Below are 18951 nucleotides of genomic sequence, written 5' to 3'. Positions count from 1 at the left end.
TTTTTTTTTTTTTTTTTTTTTGGCCACTGTTTTTCTAATGCTGAGGAATTAATCCTAATTCCATTTTGAATTGTATTTCCATCATATTTGGAAAGGTAAAAAAGTTTCTGAAAATAATATAAGGCAACAAAAATGAATTTCTCAAGTTTAAGATTTACACTGGCTGATGTGGGTAGATAGCCACTGTAAGTTCCTTGAGGTTATGGGGCTTTTAGGATTAGAAGAAAGAATGGAAATAGTTACAAGAAACCCAGCTTGCAAACCTATGGGAACTTCTACCCTACATACATATAGATACTGCTGAAAGATTTCCATTGCTTGTGTTCATCTGGCTTTTAAGTTCTGTTAAATTATTTTTTATTTAAGCATCTTTGTTTGAAATGTCCATAATGCCCGTAAGGAGGTTTGGCTGAGTCATGTACATGTCCTTCTGGATTGATTGAGTTGCTTAGCAATTCTGAAAACTCTGTGAGGAGTTTAGGGTAACAATTGTAAGAAGTTTTGATGCCTTGACATCAAAGCTGTGTATGCCGAAGAGGTGGGAAGGGAGATGTTTGGTATATAAATATTAATTTCTCCACAATTTAAAATCATTGCATTTATTTCAAGATTAACTGATTATGCATTATCTGCCATGTATCTTTACTTGTTGACTTGTACGTTGATGCCACTCATGTCTTTATCATTTGACTTATTTTTATAGATAAAGTGGAGAATTTTAGTGAAGAACATGAGAAAAATAGTCATCATTTTCACAAAAATGCTGACGACAGTACTAAGAAACCCAGTGCAGAAACCACAGTGGCTTCTGGATACAAAGCCGATGAAATCAAGGAAACAAATGATACTTGGAACTCACAGTTTGGGAAACAGTCAGAGTCCCCATCTGAAATATCTCCAGTCAAGGGATCTGTGAGAACTGGTTTGTATGAATGGGATAATGATTTTGAAGATATCAGGTCGGAAGATATTTTAGGTTTGGATAATGATCCTCTTTTGGAGATGAAGGATGAGGATTTAAAAACTCGTTTGGAAAATCTAGATGAAGCAATTGAGGAAGACATGGTTCAAAGTGTTCTTAGGCCAAGCAACTGTAGGACGTATTGTAGGGCCAACAAGGCAAAAGCCTCCCAAGGAGCATCCAGTTTTGATAAGCTAATGGACGGCACCAATCAGGCCTTAGCCAAAGCAAACAATGAGTCGAGTAAAGATGGCTTGAATCAGGCAAAGAAGGGCAGTGTCGGCTGTGGGACCAGTCTTAGAGGGACGGTTGGCCGGACTAGAGATTATACTGTGTTACATCCATCTTGCTTGTCGGTCTGTAATGTCACTATCCAGGACACCATGGAGCGAAGCATGGACGAGTTCACTGCATCCACTCCTGCAGACCTGGGAGAAGCTGGCCGCCTCAGAAAAAAGGCCGATATCGCAACTTCTAAGACCACTACTAGATTCCGGCCTAGTAATGTTAAATCCAAAAAGGATGTTAAACTTGAATTTTTTGGTTTTGAAGATCATGATGAGGCAGGAGGCGATGAAGGAGGCTCTGGAAGTTCTAATTACAAAATTAAGTATTTTGGTTTTGATGATCTCAGTGAAAGTGAAGATGATGATGATGATGACTGTCAAGTAGAAAGAAAGGCCAACAAAAAAAGAACTAAAACAGCTCCATCACCCTCCTTGCAGCCTCCTCCAGAAAGCAATGATAATTCCCAGGACAGTCAGTCTAGTGCTAGTAATGCAGGTAAGATTTTCAGATGTGTATACATAATAAGAAAATATGGTTTTCTGGCCTAAATCAGCATCTACTTAATAGATATCTCAATTTTACTTTTTATATTTATTTTCAGTAGAAATATGTGTTTAGAACTATAAATTACCTTACCCAAAAGCACAGCATTTAAAATATTAATGATCAGGTCTTGAGTTGTGAGGAACCTGTGTGTACTGGGTGACAGTACCAAACATCTTAGTGTTTCAGCTTTGAAAAACCATATGTAGTGGAGGCATAAGGGTAAGTTTTGGACATTTTCAACTGTACTGATAACAGATGGTTCTAATGAGAGTAAAATTAATTAAAAACTTTTGTAGTTGGCTCAAAACTAATGAACATTTAAAACATCCTCAGACTTTCTTAAGCTGGTTTAATAAAATTGAAAAATGTAGGTAAGCATTCTTTCTCAACAGTGAAGATTTAATTTGTCTCCAAAGGTCACAGGTTGTGATGAGGCCTTTAGTTCAGTCTCTACTGTGAGAGACAAAAGAAATAGGTTAGCTTTGCTGTAATTAAGTCATTCACTGACAAGGGCTTTGTGTAGTGGGTTGACAGTTGGGTGAAAAAGGAGTAAACATTGGGATTCAGGGGCTCTTAGCTAAAAATGGTTTTTCTAAATTGGTTTAATTGTTAAATATTTTGTCTTGTTGTGGTTGTAGGAAAGGTGTTGTCATGGTGAATTAAGAGTTTTAGTATTCCTGAATGTATATTCTCTCCTGGAGTCTGTTGTACTTGACACTATCTACTGTTGTATTTTGGCCTGACAATAGTTGTGCTAGCTAGATTAGCTGTTTTTTCTTTTTTTTTTTTAGTTGGTTTTGGGGATTGACCTCAGGGCCTTGTGCATGTGTAGCACATGCTGTGCCAAACTGAGCTATACTCCCAGCCCTAGATAGGATTCATTCTTACTCTAAAGATGGGATTACTGAGGAGCAGCCCCTATAGGCCCACTTCTTGCTGAAAATTTTAATAAACGAATGCCCAAACAAAGCCAATAGGGAGTGTTGGCAGAATTTACCCTGTTGTCTTGGATACCTGTGCAGAACTTTAGCTTGCAGCGGCCTTTCTGGACATATGCTTATGCTCTGTTGTATAATCTGTACAGTGCCTGAGCTCCTGACCTGCCGCAGTTGCAGTTAGTTTGCTCTAATTTAGCACTAGCCTGAATCACTCACAGGTTAGCCTCATCTGCAGTTAAAATCTGTCACTGAGATTTACACCGTGGGGTAGTAGAATGTTTTACACTTTAAAATGTGAAATTAGGGCCAGGGATTTAGCTCAGTGGTTTCGCTGGCGTCCTCACAAGCACAAGGACCAGAGTTCAATCCCTGGTACTCCAAAACAATAAAATGTGAAATTAGGGCTGAGGGTGAAGATCATTGGGAGTTCCAGGGTTGGACTCCTAGCACTGTGGAAAAAATAAAATTAGACCTACAGAAATTTGACATTGACACCAAGTAACGTGAACATTTGAGATCATTTTGGGTACAATATCGCAATTGGAAATTTGAGTCCTTATAATATGTAAAACAGTAAACATTTTAAAGAGTTGAATAGAGAAAAGTCTGTTTTTGTTTAGTTTAGAAAGAAATAACCATTTGGGAAGTACTCTAATCATTTAGTAGTTTTGTGTGGAGACCTACAAATCATTGAACTATGTTGTACTAGATTTCTTTATATTTTTAGCCAACTATGGTTTGGGTTTTTAGGGGTAGCCTTTGTATATGTAAGCAGGCATTCTTTGAAAGCTAACAAGATTTAATGGGCTTAAATTGTATAAAAATGTTAAAGGCAGACACCACCTGATATGTTCTGTGTACACTGTATCATACCTGTATTAGTATCCATAGGTGTCTACAGTTACATCACTTATGAAGGTCACAGTTTATTTATTTAGGAAGATACTTGATTTTGCCATTAACATAAAGTAGGGCTGAAGCACACGCATAGCTAGGTTTGTGAAGCAGAGAGTGAAAAGAGTGGTAGTGGTGTTTTATTCCTTTCTTCCTTCCATCCTGTATAAGCCAGGGCGGGGAATCTTCATAGGTTGTCTGGTAAATGATTTGAAATACTGGAAAGCTAGCTAGTTTTGATTACCGTTTCAGAAAACTTGGATTTTGCAGAGGACTTGCCTGGTGTGCCTGAAAATGTGAAGAAGCCCATAAGTAAACAAGGAGATAAATCAAGGGAAAATACCAGAAAGATTTTTAGTGGCCCTAAACGGGTAAGTAAAACACTATCTGTGATTTTTATTCTCTCATAATTGAGAAGCCAACTCTTACTTTCTGAGAGTGTCAGCCATCATAACAAATGTCTTTCAGAGAACATAAGCCATTTTTCAAATGCCTTTTAACCAGTCTTTAAATTGGGATGTAAAAGATACACATAATAATACTTATTACTTACCCATTCTCAAATGTACAATTCAGTGGTATTAAATACTCTCAGTGTTATGTGATCACAACTGTTATCAATACCTAAAACTTTCTCATTTTTCCCAGCAAAAATTCTATACCCATTAAGCAAAAAGGGGTTTGCACCTCCCCCCACTCGTAGTTAACAGCGTTTTGCTTCCTAAATAACTCATGTAAATGGAGTCACATTTGTTCTTCTGGATCTGGCTTATTTTGTGAAGCATGTTTCTAAAGTCCATGCATGTTACAGCATATTTCAAAATTTCATTTCTTTTTATGAGTGAATAATGTTCCTGTCTTAGTCATTTTTTTCATTACTGAGGCAAAATTCCTGACTCCCAAAGTTAAAGGAGGAAAGGTTTATTTAGCTCACAGTTTGTAGTGGTTTCAGTCCATAATCAGCTGGCTCCAAGACAGGGTGGTGTGGCAGAGAGTCATCCCAGAGGAGAAACAATTCCTGGTGGGCAGAGGTATTAGAGCATCAGGGACCACAGCTTTTTATCTTCGTTTCCAGGCTAGGGCGAGTAGCTCTCACACCCTTAATCCTAGCACTCTTGATCCTAGCATTTTGCCAGGAATTGAATCCTAGCATCACATGCTCTAATGCAGCCACCTCTGAAAAACCCGCCTATGTCCACATTTGAGGGACATGTAGACACAAGCCATAACAATTTCATTCTTTGTGTGTGTCTCTCTCACACACTGGTACACACACATGCTTCCTACATTATGTTGATCTATTTTTTTTTGTTGTTGAGCACTTTGTTTTCACCTATTGTTGTGAATAACACTTCTATGAAAGTTGCTATCCAGTTACAGATGCTCAACAAAGGAGTTACATCCTGATAAACCCATTGTAAGGTGAAAGTATAGTTAAATTGAATATGCACTTAATATCCTAAGCCTACTGAACATCGAACCCAGCTGCAAGGCTCCTATGCAGTATTGGCTGTTTACCCAGTGGTCACATGGCTGGCTGGGAGCTCTGGTTTCCTGCTGCTACCCAGCCTCACAAGACAGCATTATACCACACATTGCTAGCCCAGAAAAAGAGTTCAACTAATTCTAGGTGCAGTTCCTACTGAATCCCTGATGTTTTCACACCATTCTGTCTATCTTTATATGTACCTGGAAGTAGAATGATTTGCACAGTGGCTCTACCACTTCACATTTCCACCAGAAATGGTGTGTGTGCTCATGTGTCCAATTTCTCCGTATCTGTCTGCACTTATTAGTTAAAAATAGCTACCTTCATGAGTGTGAAATAGTGTCTCACTATGGTTGCTACTCATTTTCCTAATGACTACAGATGTTGGACATATTTTCATGTGGTGTGTGTGTGTGTGTGTGTGTGTGTGTGGTTTTTGGTTTATTTTTTTCTTTTTGAGACAAGGGCTGGGGATTTAGTTCAGCGGTGCCGCCACTTGCCTCGCAAGCGCAAGGTCCTGAGTTCCATCCCTGGTACCACAAAAAACAAAATGAAACTGTACATGTGACCTTTTTGAGGCAGGGTCTTACTATGTATACTTCAGGCTGGTTTTGAACTCATGGCAGTCCTCCGACCTCAGCCTCCCAAATGCTGGGATTCTGGGCGTGTGGGACCACACCTCTGTTGCATTTGTCTTTTGGGAACTGTCAATTTAGGTCCTTTGCCTAATTTTGAATTGGGTTGTTTTTGTTGTTGAGTTGTAGGAGTTTCTTTGCAAATATTTTCTCCTATTTTTGTAGGTGTTGCTTCACTTTCTCGATTTTTTTAATGTAAATTAAAAAAAGTTTTTTGATGAAGTCCAGTTTGTTCTTTTGTTGCCTGTGCTTTTGGTGTCAGACCCAAGAAATCATTATCCATTTCATTGTCATGTAGCTTTTTTTCTTTTTGTCTAAAAGTTTTATGGTTTATGGTTTTACATTTAAATTTTTAGTGTATTTTGAACTAATTTTCATGTATGGTATAATGTTAGGGTACAGGTTCGTTTTTATGCATTATGTAAGTCATTTCTTTATGGTCCAGTATAGGTATCGCTTGACTTCACTTTTTTTTTGGTATGGGGGATTGAACTCAGGTCCTTGAGTTTACAAGGCAGGTGGTGGAACCACTGAGCTAAATCCCGGCCCTACTTCAGTTTTTGTTTTTGTTTTTTTTTCCAGATGGGGTCTCACTATGTAGTTGAGACTGACCTGGAACTCACCATGTAGCCTAGGCTGGTCTCCTACTTCACCTTTTTTTGAAACAACTAAATATCTTTACTTAAAAAGTTTACTAGCCGAGTGTGGTGGTGCACACCTATCATCCCAGCACTAGAGGCTGAGGCAGGAGGATCATTGTGAGTTCGAGACTAGCCTGGAGACTAGCCTGGACTAGTAATGAGTTCTAGGTGAGACTAGCCTGGACTAGTAATAAGTTCTAGGTCACTCTCAACTACGTAGTGAGACCCTGTCTCAAAAAAAAAAACCAAAAAACAAAAAAAGCTTACTAAATGATTTTGTTGTTGAAAGTTGGAGTTAAAAATTGTCAGTAACCAACCAGGTATGGTGGCACACCCCTGTAATTCCCAGCATTTGGGAGGCAGGAGGATCACTGCAAATTCAAGGCCAGTGTGGGCTTTGTAGTGAGTTCAGGGAAACCTGCACTACAAAGTGAGACTGTCTCAAAAAAAAGCCAGGGATTTAGCTCATTGGTGCTACTGCCTGCCTTGCAAGCCCAATGACCTGAGTTCGATCCTCGGTACCAAAAATAAAGTTGTCAATACCTTTTGTTCTTGTAGGTTGAATTGCTTTTAGACAACTTGAATATGAGTGTCTAATTTTTATGGGTTTGTTTTGTTTTGTTTTGTCTTGTTTTGTTTTTGGTGGTGGGGCGTTGGTCTTTTGAGATAAGATTCTTGCTCTGTAGCTCTGGCTGGCCTTGAACTATAGTGATCCTCCTTTCTCAGCCTCGCTAATGTTGGGATTTATAGGTATGCACCATTACACCTAGTTTGGCCTTCTTTTACCTAATTAAAAGTCCATTGGGGGCCTTTTCAGAGCAAATCTGTTTATAATTTATTTAGAATAATAAGCCCATTCCATATTTATATAAATTTTGGGGATAATTGTTTTCAAACCAAAAATTAGAAAATATAGCATTCTTTTTTTGTTTGTTTGTTTTGGTTTTTGAACTCAGTACATCACCTTTGCCAGATAGACGCTGTGCTGCTGAGCCATATCCCTGGCCAGAAAATGTAGCATTCTTGTACCTTTATTTTTGCATATTTCTTTAAGGGCTGACTTAAAAAGCAGCAATATTTCCATATCCTTTTCTACATTCAAATGTCTTTTCTACATTGAGTATGTCTTTTTTGGTACTGGGGATTGAACTCGTGACCTTGTGCTTGCAAGGCAGACGGCAGAACCATTGAGCTAAATCCTGGCCCTCTACATCCAATATGTCTTATTTGCTGTATTGGTTCAAATGAAAAAGAAAGAAGAAATCCAACCTAACAACTGTATTTTAGATAGCCTTGTCTTGTGGCTCTGGAAATTCTTTGATGTTTGGCAAAACTCAACAAGTGGGAGTTTCTTCAAGATTACTTGAATCTAGGCCAGAGATTTAGCTCAGTGGTTCCACTGCCTGCCTTGCAAGCTCAAGGACCCTAGTTCTATCCCTGGTTCCAAAAAAAAGATTAATTGCAACTTGAAATCTACAACCACATTAATGAGCCTTTCATGCTGTTAAAACCTGTGAATGGGTCTTTGCTGGTTTGTATCATATATATATATATATATGTTGGTCATTTGGAAAATATTGATTTCCTTGAGTTATGCGAATCTTTTCAAATGGTAACACATTTTATTATACAGTATCAAAAATTCACATTAATAGCATTGCTAGAATCATCTGCAAAGTTTTGTTTTAAGTACTGGGGAAGCAGTCACTTTGACTGGCGTAGATACTTGTTCTCCAAAATTTTACCTTGTGCTGGAACATTCAGGTTTTCTCTTGGGCACCAAATACTTTAAACTGTAGTCTTATGTTATTCCTTTCAAGAAAATGTCTGCCAGATGCCCGAGTCTGAATAAGCACAGTCAGTCAGTCAGTCCTTCCAGTGACATTTAGGAAAATGCTTTTGACTTATAGACACCCTGAAAGAGTTTCATGGGCATATAGGGGACTATTCTTTGAGAACTGTTAGTTTATAGTATTTTGCTTTATTCTCTTTCCTCTCAACTTTTTTTTACAGAAAAGTTCAATTATATAGAGAATATGAAAGAGCATTGTATTGGATACACACATTTTTCTGCCTAAATTGATTTCCATTTAACATTTTGCCATAATTGCCCACTTGTTATCCCTTCCCTCTCCCTCTTCTAATAGATACTTATTATATGTATCTTTAGATACTTGTGCTGTCTCATTTGAAAGTACTAGACAGCTTGCATTTCTTAAGGGGAAAAAAGAGACGATCTTTTTTTTTTGTTTGTTTTTTCGGTTTTTTGAGACAGGGTCTCATTGTAGTTGAGACTCACCTGGAACTCACTATGTAGCCCAGGCTGGTCTCGAACTCGAAGCGATCCTCCTGTCTCAGCCTCCCAAGTGCTGGGATTACAGGCATGCACCACCATACCCAGTTTAAAAAAGACAATCTCATACCTAACTCTGTTTGTGTAGTTACAATATTTAAAAGAAAATTAATTGCAATTCTTTTGATGATCTGATGCTAGTTCATATTCAGTTTTCCTAGCTGTCTTCAAAATGCCTTTTATTTTGTTTTATTCCAGACCATAATCATTGGTTTTTCTGGTCTTTTTTAGTCTCAAACAGTGCCCTCATTTAAAAAAAAAAAAAAAAATCCTTCCAGGCAAGGTGATGCATATTTGTAATCCCAGCACTGTGGGAGGCTAAAGTAGGAGGATCAAAAGTTCAAACCCACCCAGAGCAATTCAGTGAAACTCTTGTCTTAATAAAAAAATGGGTGGGGATGTAGTTCATTGTGATGGCCCTGGGCTCAATCCCCAGTACCACATCAAAAACAAAAACATCCCTGTGACACTGATTGTTTTTTAGAAGTCCAGAATATTAGTCTTACAGAACTTTCACACTCGGAATTTACCTGAGTGTTTGTTCATGGTATCAGTAAACTTGTTTTTCCATGTATTCTGAAGTGGTACCGTTGGGGCTCAGGATATAGCTCAGTGGTAGGACATTTATTTGCCTCCTCTGTGCAAGACCCTGGGTTCCATCCTCAGCACCACAAAAATAAAGTAGCGCCATAGGACCCTGGAAGTTAAGTCTAGAAGCTTGATTAGATTTAGTTTCAACCTTTTTTGGGCACAGATACTTCAGGGGTGATATTGTGTGTATATTTGACCTATTTCTACCATAAACTGCCCGCTTCTCCCAGGACCCTTGGTTTTTTGTGGACAGCAGTACCTAGAAACTGAGACTAGTGCTGAGGATATTCATCACCTCTAGACTCTTTCATAGACAGAGACAGGAAATAATGTGGAAAAATAAGCCATAAGTTCCTGCTGATGGTTTCATTTTAAATTTAACATGGCATAATAATTTTTATTTAGCTTACTTGTTCTATCCTGCAGCATATATAAGCAACTAAATTATAATACCAATATTACTATGAGCAATAAATATACTGTGTAAAGTTAAGATTTCTTTACTTTTTTTTAGATTATATTTTACTCAGGGTGGCTGTGTATAGTAATGTATTCAGGATTATTGTTGTTATTATTATTTTTGAGTCAGAGTCTTCCTATGTATCCCTTGCAGTGGTCTTCTTGCCTTAGCATCCTGAGTGCTGGAATTAAAGATGTGCACTGCCATGCCAGCTCAGGATTTCTTGAAATAATTTTTATTTTGTATACTTATATTAATTCAGTAGTTAGTTGAGGTCATTTATACCTATTTGTGTTAAGTTGTTTTTGGTCTTTGTTTTCATTTGTTGTGGTGCCTAGGAAGAAGCCCAGGGCCTCACACATGCTGGACAAGCACTTTGCCACTAAATTACATCCCATTCCTGTGTTTTTGCTGTACCTGGGGATTGAATCAAGGACCTTCTAACTGAGCTGTTTCCCCACGTTTATTTTTAAATTTTGAGATAGGGCCTTGCTAAATCATTAAGTTGCCGAGGCTGGGCTTGAATTTGTGATCCTCTTTCCTCAGCCTTCCAGAGTGCTGGGATTACAGGCATCCCCTACCATACTCACCCTCTGCTCAGTTTTTTACTTAGTTTTAAACCTGATATTGGACTAAAAAGTCTTCGCTACTAACACAACATAGAAGGCAGCAGTGTTTATCTGTCTAACCTGATTTTGAAGGGATCTCTCTGGCCTAAAGTAAATCAGGTCGACAGCAGACCTGTTTACTGTCGGTAGACGAAATGTGATAGTGTCAAAGGAAAATTGAGAAAATTATTCTTTTAAAACTAAGCAGTGGGATCAAATAGATGTAGAATCTGAAAAGCCCTGTCTTAACAAAGCAGTCCTAATGTTTTATTCCCTGAAGAGGCTTAAGTAAATGTCTCAGGTTTATTTTATTACATATGAAAAATTAGGTTTCACACAAAGCTCAATATGCCAAGGAATTTTTATGTCGATGTTCCCCAAATCCCCACGGAATAGGTGGGCTGGATGAGTACAGGGACATTCTCAGCAGTCAGCCCTGTCCCTGTCACAAAATGCCCTCATGTGATTGATGGGACTGTGGGAGCATCTGAGTTTCTGGAATTGGATCTCTAATCAGATTGAATGCACCAGGAACCTCATTTCCAAGTGTAGAGAGATAGTCTTGTGGTTTGTATTGGCCAGAGTTTTCCCCTTCCTATCAGGACTTCTCAGCCTGAGCACAATTGGCAATTTTTACTGAATAATTCTTGGGTTTGGAGAATCATCTTGAACACTGGATAAGATATACTCAGTAGCATCACTGGCCTCTGGTCCCTAGATGCCAGGCACACCCCCTTTTCCTCTGTTATAACCAGAATGTCATCAGACATTGCCAAATGTCCCCTGGGGAATGAAATGTACCCCCTCCCAATGTTACATGTGTATGAATTAAGAGTAAATTGCTTAGTTTGCACTTTTAAAAAATAAGAACATTCTCTTCTATTGCCACAGAGTACCCATGAGAACCAGGGGGTTAATACTCCTGAAATAATGTAGTCTAAACTGCAGGTCTTGTTCTGGTAAAGTCCTTTATAACAAACACAAACAGCTCCTACAAAGAGCCCATGATCCAGTCTAGAACCACAAGACGACTCCTGTTCACTGCAATATCTATGCTTCCTCCCCTTTTCATGGTGTTGACATCTTTGAAGATTTAATAAGATCAGCAATTTTGTACACTCTCAACTTGTGTTCTGGTACTATCTCGTGATTAGATTTGGGTGACATGTTTTTGGTGGGAACACCGGCCAGATATGCTGGTCGCACTGCCTTGAATCAGGTAGAGCAAGCACAGTGTCACTCTATGCCTATACTGTTGATGTTAACTAGGCTGCTGAGTAAAGTGAGATCTGGAGCAGGTTCCTCCACTGTCCTCATCAGGCTTCATCACCTGGCTTACCAGTGCATCTCAATCAATTTTGATGGCTCCTATGTGGAAATTCCTGTGTGTGTGTGTTTTTTTTTTTTTTAGACAGGGTCTTACTATGTAGTTCAGGCTGGGCTTGAACTCATCATGTAGCCCAGGATGGCCTTGAATTCGGAGATCCTCCTGCCTCAGCCTCCTGGGTGCTGGGATTACAGGTGTATGCCACCACTCCCAGCCCTAACTTGTTTGTTTAAAGTGATAGTTATTTTCCAGATCAAGTTTACACCACCACCCCACCCCACCCCCACCCCCCGTATTTGGGATTAAACTCAGGACCTTACACTTGCAAGGCAGGTGCATCACCACTGAGCGAAATCCCCAGCTCCAACAGTTATTTTGAAACAGATCTTTTTAGATTTGGTCAGGCTGTCCTTTCAGTCTGGCTTTTGACATAATCCAGTATTCTGCATTTCCTCACTGACACTCTAAGATGTTCAGGTGCAGCCTGTACTTTCCCAGCTCTGGAATTTACTTCTTCCAGAGTTCTTGTTTCGAGGAGAATAATCTTTACCTTTAGCAATGAAGAACTCCTTACTAAGTATGATTATTTCATGAGAGGTGCCACTGCTTCTAAGTCCTCTTTGAATAGACAGAGCTTGGAAAATGTAAAAATACACATATATACTCACCATATACCTATATCCCAGTTGTTCTGTTACATTTAGGGCCGTGAATTCACATCAATACATCCAGTTCTGTTCCAACATCACACTTCATTCTAGCCTTGTCCTTTTTCATATTTTACTTCTCTTTGCCACCAGTAAGAAATTTGGTTCTCATTATCGTTAGCATGTTTACTTGTTTGCCCAGTTTTTGTATAGATAACTAATTTTCTTTCCCACTCCTCTTTCTTCTCCCTTCTCACTCCTTCCTCCCTGCCCTGCCCCCTCCCACTCCCCTTTTCTCTCTGTCCTTCTGTGCAGAACTGGGGGTTGAACCCAGGAACTTCATACTGAGCTGTGTCACTCTGCCATTTTTTATTTTGACATAGTCTGGCTAAGTTGCTAAGATGTCAAGGCTGGGCTTGAATTTTGTGATCCTCTCCTCCAGCCTCCCAGAATACTGGGATTATAGGTGTGTACCACCACACATAGCCATAACCAGTTTCTTGACTACATTGATCATCTCACCTTGATGATTTACAAATACACTTTTCTTCTCTCACCTTCCTGTGTTAGAGCAGTAGCTTCTTACACATGTCTGTTAGAATTTTCCTACCTCACCAGAAATGTAGAGGATGGTTATTTATATTAGAGTGGAGAAAACTAAGAGCAGTTGAGATGATGACTGAGAAGTTGCCCTTATTAGTAGGAAGGAAGAGAATATAGAGGGGTTAGGTTGGAACTTACTTGGGTTGAAGTTTCTGGTTTCTGGGTATGGTTTTGGTGATCATTTGGCAGCTGTAGTCCTTTGTCCATGAAGTATCCTGTTTCTGGCTACCGATTCCCCACATCTCCATTATTTGCAGCTATCATGTATGTAGGGCTGTACTTAGGCCATTTCTTCTTCTCCCCCCCCCCATTGAGTGTATTGGTACATTTTAGGTATACAGTACAGTTACATTCATTATTGGGATTTTGTACCTTTACATGACAGGTCTTGGTTTAGGGCATTTCTTCTGCCAGCCCTACTCGTGGTTTGTCTGCCTTTCCTTGGGCTTGGCCTTGTTTTGCCTGTTCCTGAGGCATTGTTTGTGTGATCAGCCCAACCTGTAGTGCTTGGAGGTTGTGTTTTACCTGGGATGTTGGCCAGCTGTCTTGTTTGGTGGTTCAGACAGCTGCTGGGTCATTGCGGAAGCTAACGAAAGGTCAGTCTCACTTCCCATTTTCAAATATTTATGCTTTTACATTTATCATTTCCTTGTAGTTTAATGATGAGCCCATCTGGCTGTATCTTTTGTTGCACTCAAGGGAACATTGTGGACTTCAGTTTTTCCTTCCTTCTGTCATTCAATATGACTCTGAATAGTAAGCTTCTGGGCATTAGGATTAAAATTTATTTATCAGTATAAATCATCCTTATATAGTCAGTTGTATAGTCAACTGCAGAAAACTGCAATTTAAAAATTGAGTATATCTATAGTTATAAGAACTCATTTTTGTTTCATAAAATGAATTTATATCGGTTGTCATCTTAACAGAATCTTAACACTGAAGAGACTTAAAGGACAAAGACTCCCACATCGTACCAAGTGCAAATGTTCCTTCCACGCAGTGTCTTCCTTTAGCAGTTAGAGCCCACTCTCCTGAAACAGCTTGTTTTTCTGTTAAATGAACTTTCCTAGTGCTATGATTGTTCTGTTAGGAATTAGCCTGCCTTCTTGGGATTTGGCCATCAAGATGGTATTGTGAGGGCTGGGGATTTAGCTCAGTGGTTCTGGCAACTGCCTTGCAAGTGTAAGGACTTGAGTTCGATCCCCAGTACCCCCCTCCCAAAAGATGGTATTGTGAGATCCACTGTATTTCTGAGGACCAGAAACCCAAGATGTTAGTTGATGTGAAGCCTGAATTAAAGATAGACTGACTGCAGGGCTGGGGATTTAGCTCAGTGGTTCTGGCGACTGCCTTGCAGTGCCAGAACCACTGAGCTAAATCCTTGGCCCCTGAAAACACTTCTGATCTCAAGCCTTTTGGATAAGGAATACTGCACTGTATAATAATAATACGATACTGGGAGTCTGCGAGGATGGTGACCATAGTTTTGTCATCTTTAAGTTCTCAATGTTTGATAGAGAAAGGGGTTCATAAATGTTTATTTCTTAGGAGCTTGAAGTATCTTTCACCAGAATCCTTGTTTAGTCATAAATCTTTTTTGATATTTGAAAAACTAGTAACTTACCAAATTTGGAATAATTTCAGATGGCATTTCTTCAAATAGTTTCCCTATCTTGGATTCCGAAAAGATATTGTATACCAGAGGAACCATGGGACATCCCTCCAAAAGCAGGAGTTTGGAGGAACTTGGAGTTTAGATGAATGTGTATTAACAGTGACTGGTGCAGAGCTGAGCAGAGCTGTGCATAAAGAATCAGGATCAGGCCTGGGCTGCAGAGTGGACCATACATGTTGTGTTTTAGAAACTATTAAATTAGTGTAATTGTGTAATTATTCTGTATAGAAATCTATAATTTGAAGCTCCAGGCCTGGGTAGTTTTATTTTTATTTTTGGTACTGGGGATTGAACTTGGGCCTTGTGCTTGCGAGGCAGACCAACAGAACCACTGAGCCAAACCCCTGGCTGGGTAGTTTTAAATTAAGCCTGTCTTCATCCTCCAAACTAGTGTAGGATGTTGTATTCTTTGATATGATTTCAAACAGCACATTTTGTTTTTTCTTTTTACAAAAAAGCAACCAAATGTATTTATTACAGCATAAGGGCTCAGCCAGAGACTTAAGTTTATAAAACATAAACAAAAAAATACCACTGCAGCAGAAGGTAGATTTCCTATACAGAAATCAAGGAAATGACAAATCATTTAAGGAGAAAGTAAAAAGACACAAGGAGAGGCTTGACAGCCCTTCTCAGTGCTTTTGGCTGGAGATTGGCTTTGGGTAGGTTTGTTGGAAGCTATGAGGTTTTTCTAGAGCTGGGCATCATATGTGTCAAAGAGCAGGATGTGTTGAGCACATAGTTTCACACTGCATAGGATGGGCCTTCAGCGTGGCCAGGTAGAGGATATCCTGGGTGTCCAACTTCGTCAGTAGCACGATGTGAGGACCTTCACCATGGGGTAGACATAAGGATCCCTGCTGGGGAGCTCCTAGGAGATCTTATATCTCAGGTCTTCAGACTGTCTTAGATATGGATGCCCCTATCTTTTTGAGAGGGTTGGCTGAGGGAGGGCAGAGAGTCCTTTGACACCATACAGAATGAGGGTCATCAATTCCTATGAGAGCAGCTTGCTCCTAGGTCCCTGGACAGTATTCCCACTGGGCCCACCATTTTTATGTGCAATTGCTGGGTATAAAGATTTCATGAGGCCATCTGAGCAGCAGACTGAAATTGAAGGAATATGAATGCAGTTCCAGAGTTTCTGATAGCCAGATTTGATTGAACCTCTAGAGCTACTAAGAGAGCAGCAGTTGGCCTAGGGGCATAGCTCAGTGACAGAGCGCTGCCCAGCGTGCAGCAGTGCCCTGAGTTTGATCACTATTACCACAAAAAGGCAGGGACACAAGGCTTTTAAATAGTATGACATATTATAGTTGTGTAATGTCCCTGGGAGCAGTATTGATTCCTGTTAACTTTATAGCTGGCTTTATCATCATTCTAGTCAGATAAATATCAAGGCAGAGGCCGGGCATGGTGGCGCATGCCTGTAATCCCAGCACTTGGGAGGCTGAGGCAGGAGGATCCTGTGAGTTCGAGTCCAGCCTGGGCTACATAGTGAGTTCCAGGTCAGTCTCAACTACATAGTGCTGGGAGCAGTATTGATTCCTGTTAACTTTATAGCTGGCTTTATCATCATTCTAGTCAGATAAATATCAAGGCAGAGGCCGGGCATGGTGGCGCATGCCTGTAATCCCAGCACTTGGGAGGCTGAGGCAGGAGGATCCTGTGAGTTCGAGTCCAGCCTGGGCTACATAGTGAGTTCCAGGTCAGTCTCAACTACATAGTGAGACCCCGTCTCAAAAAAAAAAAAAAAAAAAAAAAAAAAAAAAAAAAAAAAAAAAAAACAAAAAAAAAAAAAAAAAAAAAAAAAAAAAGGCAGAATATTAAAGCCATAGCAAATTCACTCAGATTTGTTGGACCACATAAACTTGTCTCAGTACATGCTGATACCCTACCTATCTTTTTTCCCTCTGGTTTCATTTTGGGTAGTTTTTTTTTGTTTGTTTGGTTTTGCATTGCTGAGGATTGAACCCAAACCCTCATGTATGCTAGGCAAGCTCTCTACCACTGAGCTAATTCCCTGGCCTTTTTATTTTTATTTTTTTAAGGCAGTGTCTTGCTCATTTGCTCAGGCTGACCTGACATTTGGCAATGTTCCTGCCTTAGCCTCCCATGTAGCGAGAATTACATGCATGTACCACCATGCCCTACTTTAGGTGGTGTCTATTACTATACCTGTTGGTTCTTCTGCATTGTCTAATCAGTCCAGTATAGTTTTCACCTCTAAAGTTAGTTTGGGCCCGTTTTATATTTTTCATGTCTGGTTAACAATACTGTACCTTCTTGAATATGTGGAAAACAGTAACAAAATTCTTTATTGTCTTGTTTACTAATTCTATCACCTATTATTTCTGGGTATGCTCCTATAGATTGGTTTTTATTTTTGTTGTGGATCATATTTTCCTACTTTTTTGCTGCATGCCTACTAACTACTTTTGTTGTTGTTAACCACGGATCAAACTTGGGTCCTTATGCTTGCGAGGCAGGCGGTGGAACCACTGAGCTAAATCCCTGGCCTTACTACCTTACTAACTTGATTGGGCAGATATTTCTTTTTCTTTTTTTTTGGTACTGGGGATCGAACTCGGGTCCTTGTGCTTGTGAGGCAGGCGGTGGAACCACTGAGCCAAATCTCTGGACCTCCTACTAACTTGATTGGATGCTAGACATTTATAATTTTTGTTAGATGTTAGACTTTCCTGTAAGTTTTGGCTTGTTCTGAGATTGTGGTTAAGTTGTATAGTATTTGATCTTTACAAGGCTTTTAAATTGTGGCAAGGCAGCCTCTCATCTTGGGCTAATTCTCCCCACACCTCTTTGAATGTTTTGCCTGATTCCCTTGGATTATGAGGTTTTTGCTGTGACTCCTGGGAACATGAACTTTTTCCAGCCTAAGAAAACATTTTGGGAATAATTTCCTCTCCTCTGTTTGGGAAAGTCCTCTCCCTGGCCTCACTCACTTCCTTACACATTGGAACATGAGCACTGGGCCACATACTTGGGGGATCCCTGGAGTTCTTCACATAACCCTCTCCTTTGCTAGGTTCCTCATGGACTCTGGAACTCTGGCCACCCATCTCCCTGGACTCCCGGCTTCATTTCCTCATCTGAGAGACTGCTCTTGTTCACCTTTGAGTTCTTCTTCCTTGTGTTGTTCCCTGGCAGTGTACAAGACCTGCCTTAGTTCTTTTCCTCTCTTAGGGGTCATTGTGCAATGCCACCTGCAGTTCTGGGCCTGAAAACCATGACAAAGTTTTTGTCTGCTATTGTTAGATTCAAGTGGTTTCTGCTACTCCCATCTCAGCCAGAAGTAGAAGCCCTACATTCATGTGTGTGTTGTCAAGATAATTACTGTGCTTTATGTCCTGGAACTTTGACTTGACAAGATAATCACTGTGTGATCTAGAAATACAGTTTCTTTACAAGGACGTAAGATTGTGATGATTACCTGTAGAACTAAACAAGCCATTGTCATTGGTTTGTTTGCTTCTCTTCTAGCTTTACTTTTTTCGGGGATGGAGAGTAACGGGAATCGAACTTGGGACCTTGTGTTTGTGAGGTAGCCGGTGCCACCACTGAGCTAAATCCCTGACCCTCTAGCCTTACTTTTAAATTAACTTGTCTGAAGTTCCTTACCAGTTAGAAATATGGTTATATTCATTCATGTTTGTTTTTATACTATCCCATATAAATATATTTCAGAAGGTACACAAATAAATTTGGTAGAACCAGGCTGAAAATAAATGAGAAAACTGTTTTTAACAGTAGAGAATAGAATAGAAGAGAATGAGATGAAATTCGTTCTCTCTTCTCCAAATTATAATCCTTTTTCCTGCAGCTTTTCTACAGCCTCTCATCTGTCTTAATTGACACTATCTTTGGCCCCTTCCAGAAGGGCTCTTGCTTCAGCTCTTCTGATACTTTGCTGTGACTGTGTGCAGAATGTGCCTTGCACTGGTGTAACAAAGGTGATGATATGTCTTTTCCAGAGCACTGCAATTGGGGGTGTCAGGCATTGCTCATTTCTTCACTGTGTAATCAGTTTTTTCTTCTTTGCAACTCAAAAGTCATCTGTGAGAGACTAAGACTGTTCTGATGTTTTGTTCTTCATTAGAACTCGGGCTTAGATTTGGTGTGTGCATGTTGATCTTTTTCTCATCCAGTGCATGCTACTTTGGTTGTAAAGTGGTAATGTTCCAACACTTGTACTTCCTCCACTCACCAGTCCCTTGAAGTTCTATTGTAAGCGTGACGCTGCACTTTTTATTTATCTTGTCAGTATAAAGTCA

The 18951-nt window shown here is 39.7% G+C and overlaps 1 protein-coding gene across 3 annotated transcripts in view; it reads left to right on the top strand.

Moving 5' to 3' along the window:
* Wapl (WAPL cohesin release factor) overlaps nucleotides 1-18951 on the top strand; it is an 83738-nt gene that overhangs the window by 34323 nt on the left and 30464 nt on the right. For all 3 annotated transcript variants that reach the window (XM_010622586.3, XM_010622584.3, XM_010622585.3), the window contains exons 3-4: nucleotides 704-1744; nucleotides 3880-3998. In XM_010622586.3, coding sequence (XP_010620888.1) covers nucleotides 704-1744; nucleotides 3880-3998 — 1160 coding nt within the window. The remainder of the gene's footprint in view (nucleotides 1-703; nucleotides 1745-3879; nucleotides 3999-18951) is intronic.

This window comes from Fukomys damarensis, unplaced genomic scaffold, assembly GCF_012274545.1.
Source record: "Fukomys damarensis isolate Sample0158 unplaced genomic scaffold, DMR_v1.0_HiC HiC_scaffold_1, whole genome shotgun sequence".
In the NCBI taxonomy this organism is placed as follows: Eukaryota; Metazoa; Chordata; class Mammalia; order Rodentia; family Bathyergidae; genus Fukomys; species Fukomys damarensis.
This window is presented reverse-complemented; position numbering and strand designations above follow the sequence as displayed.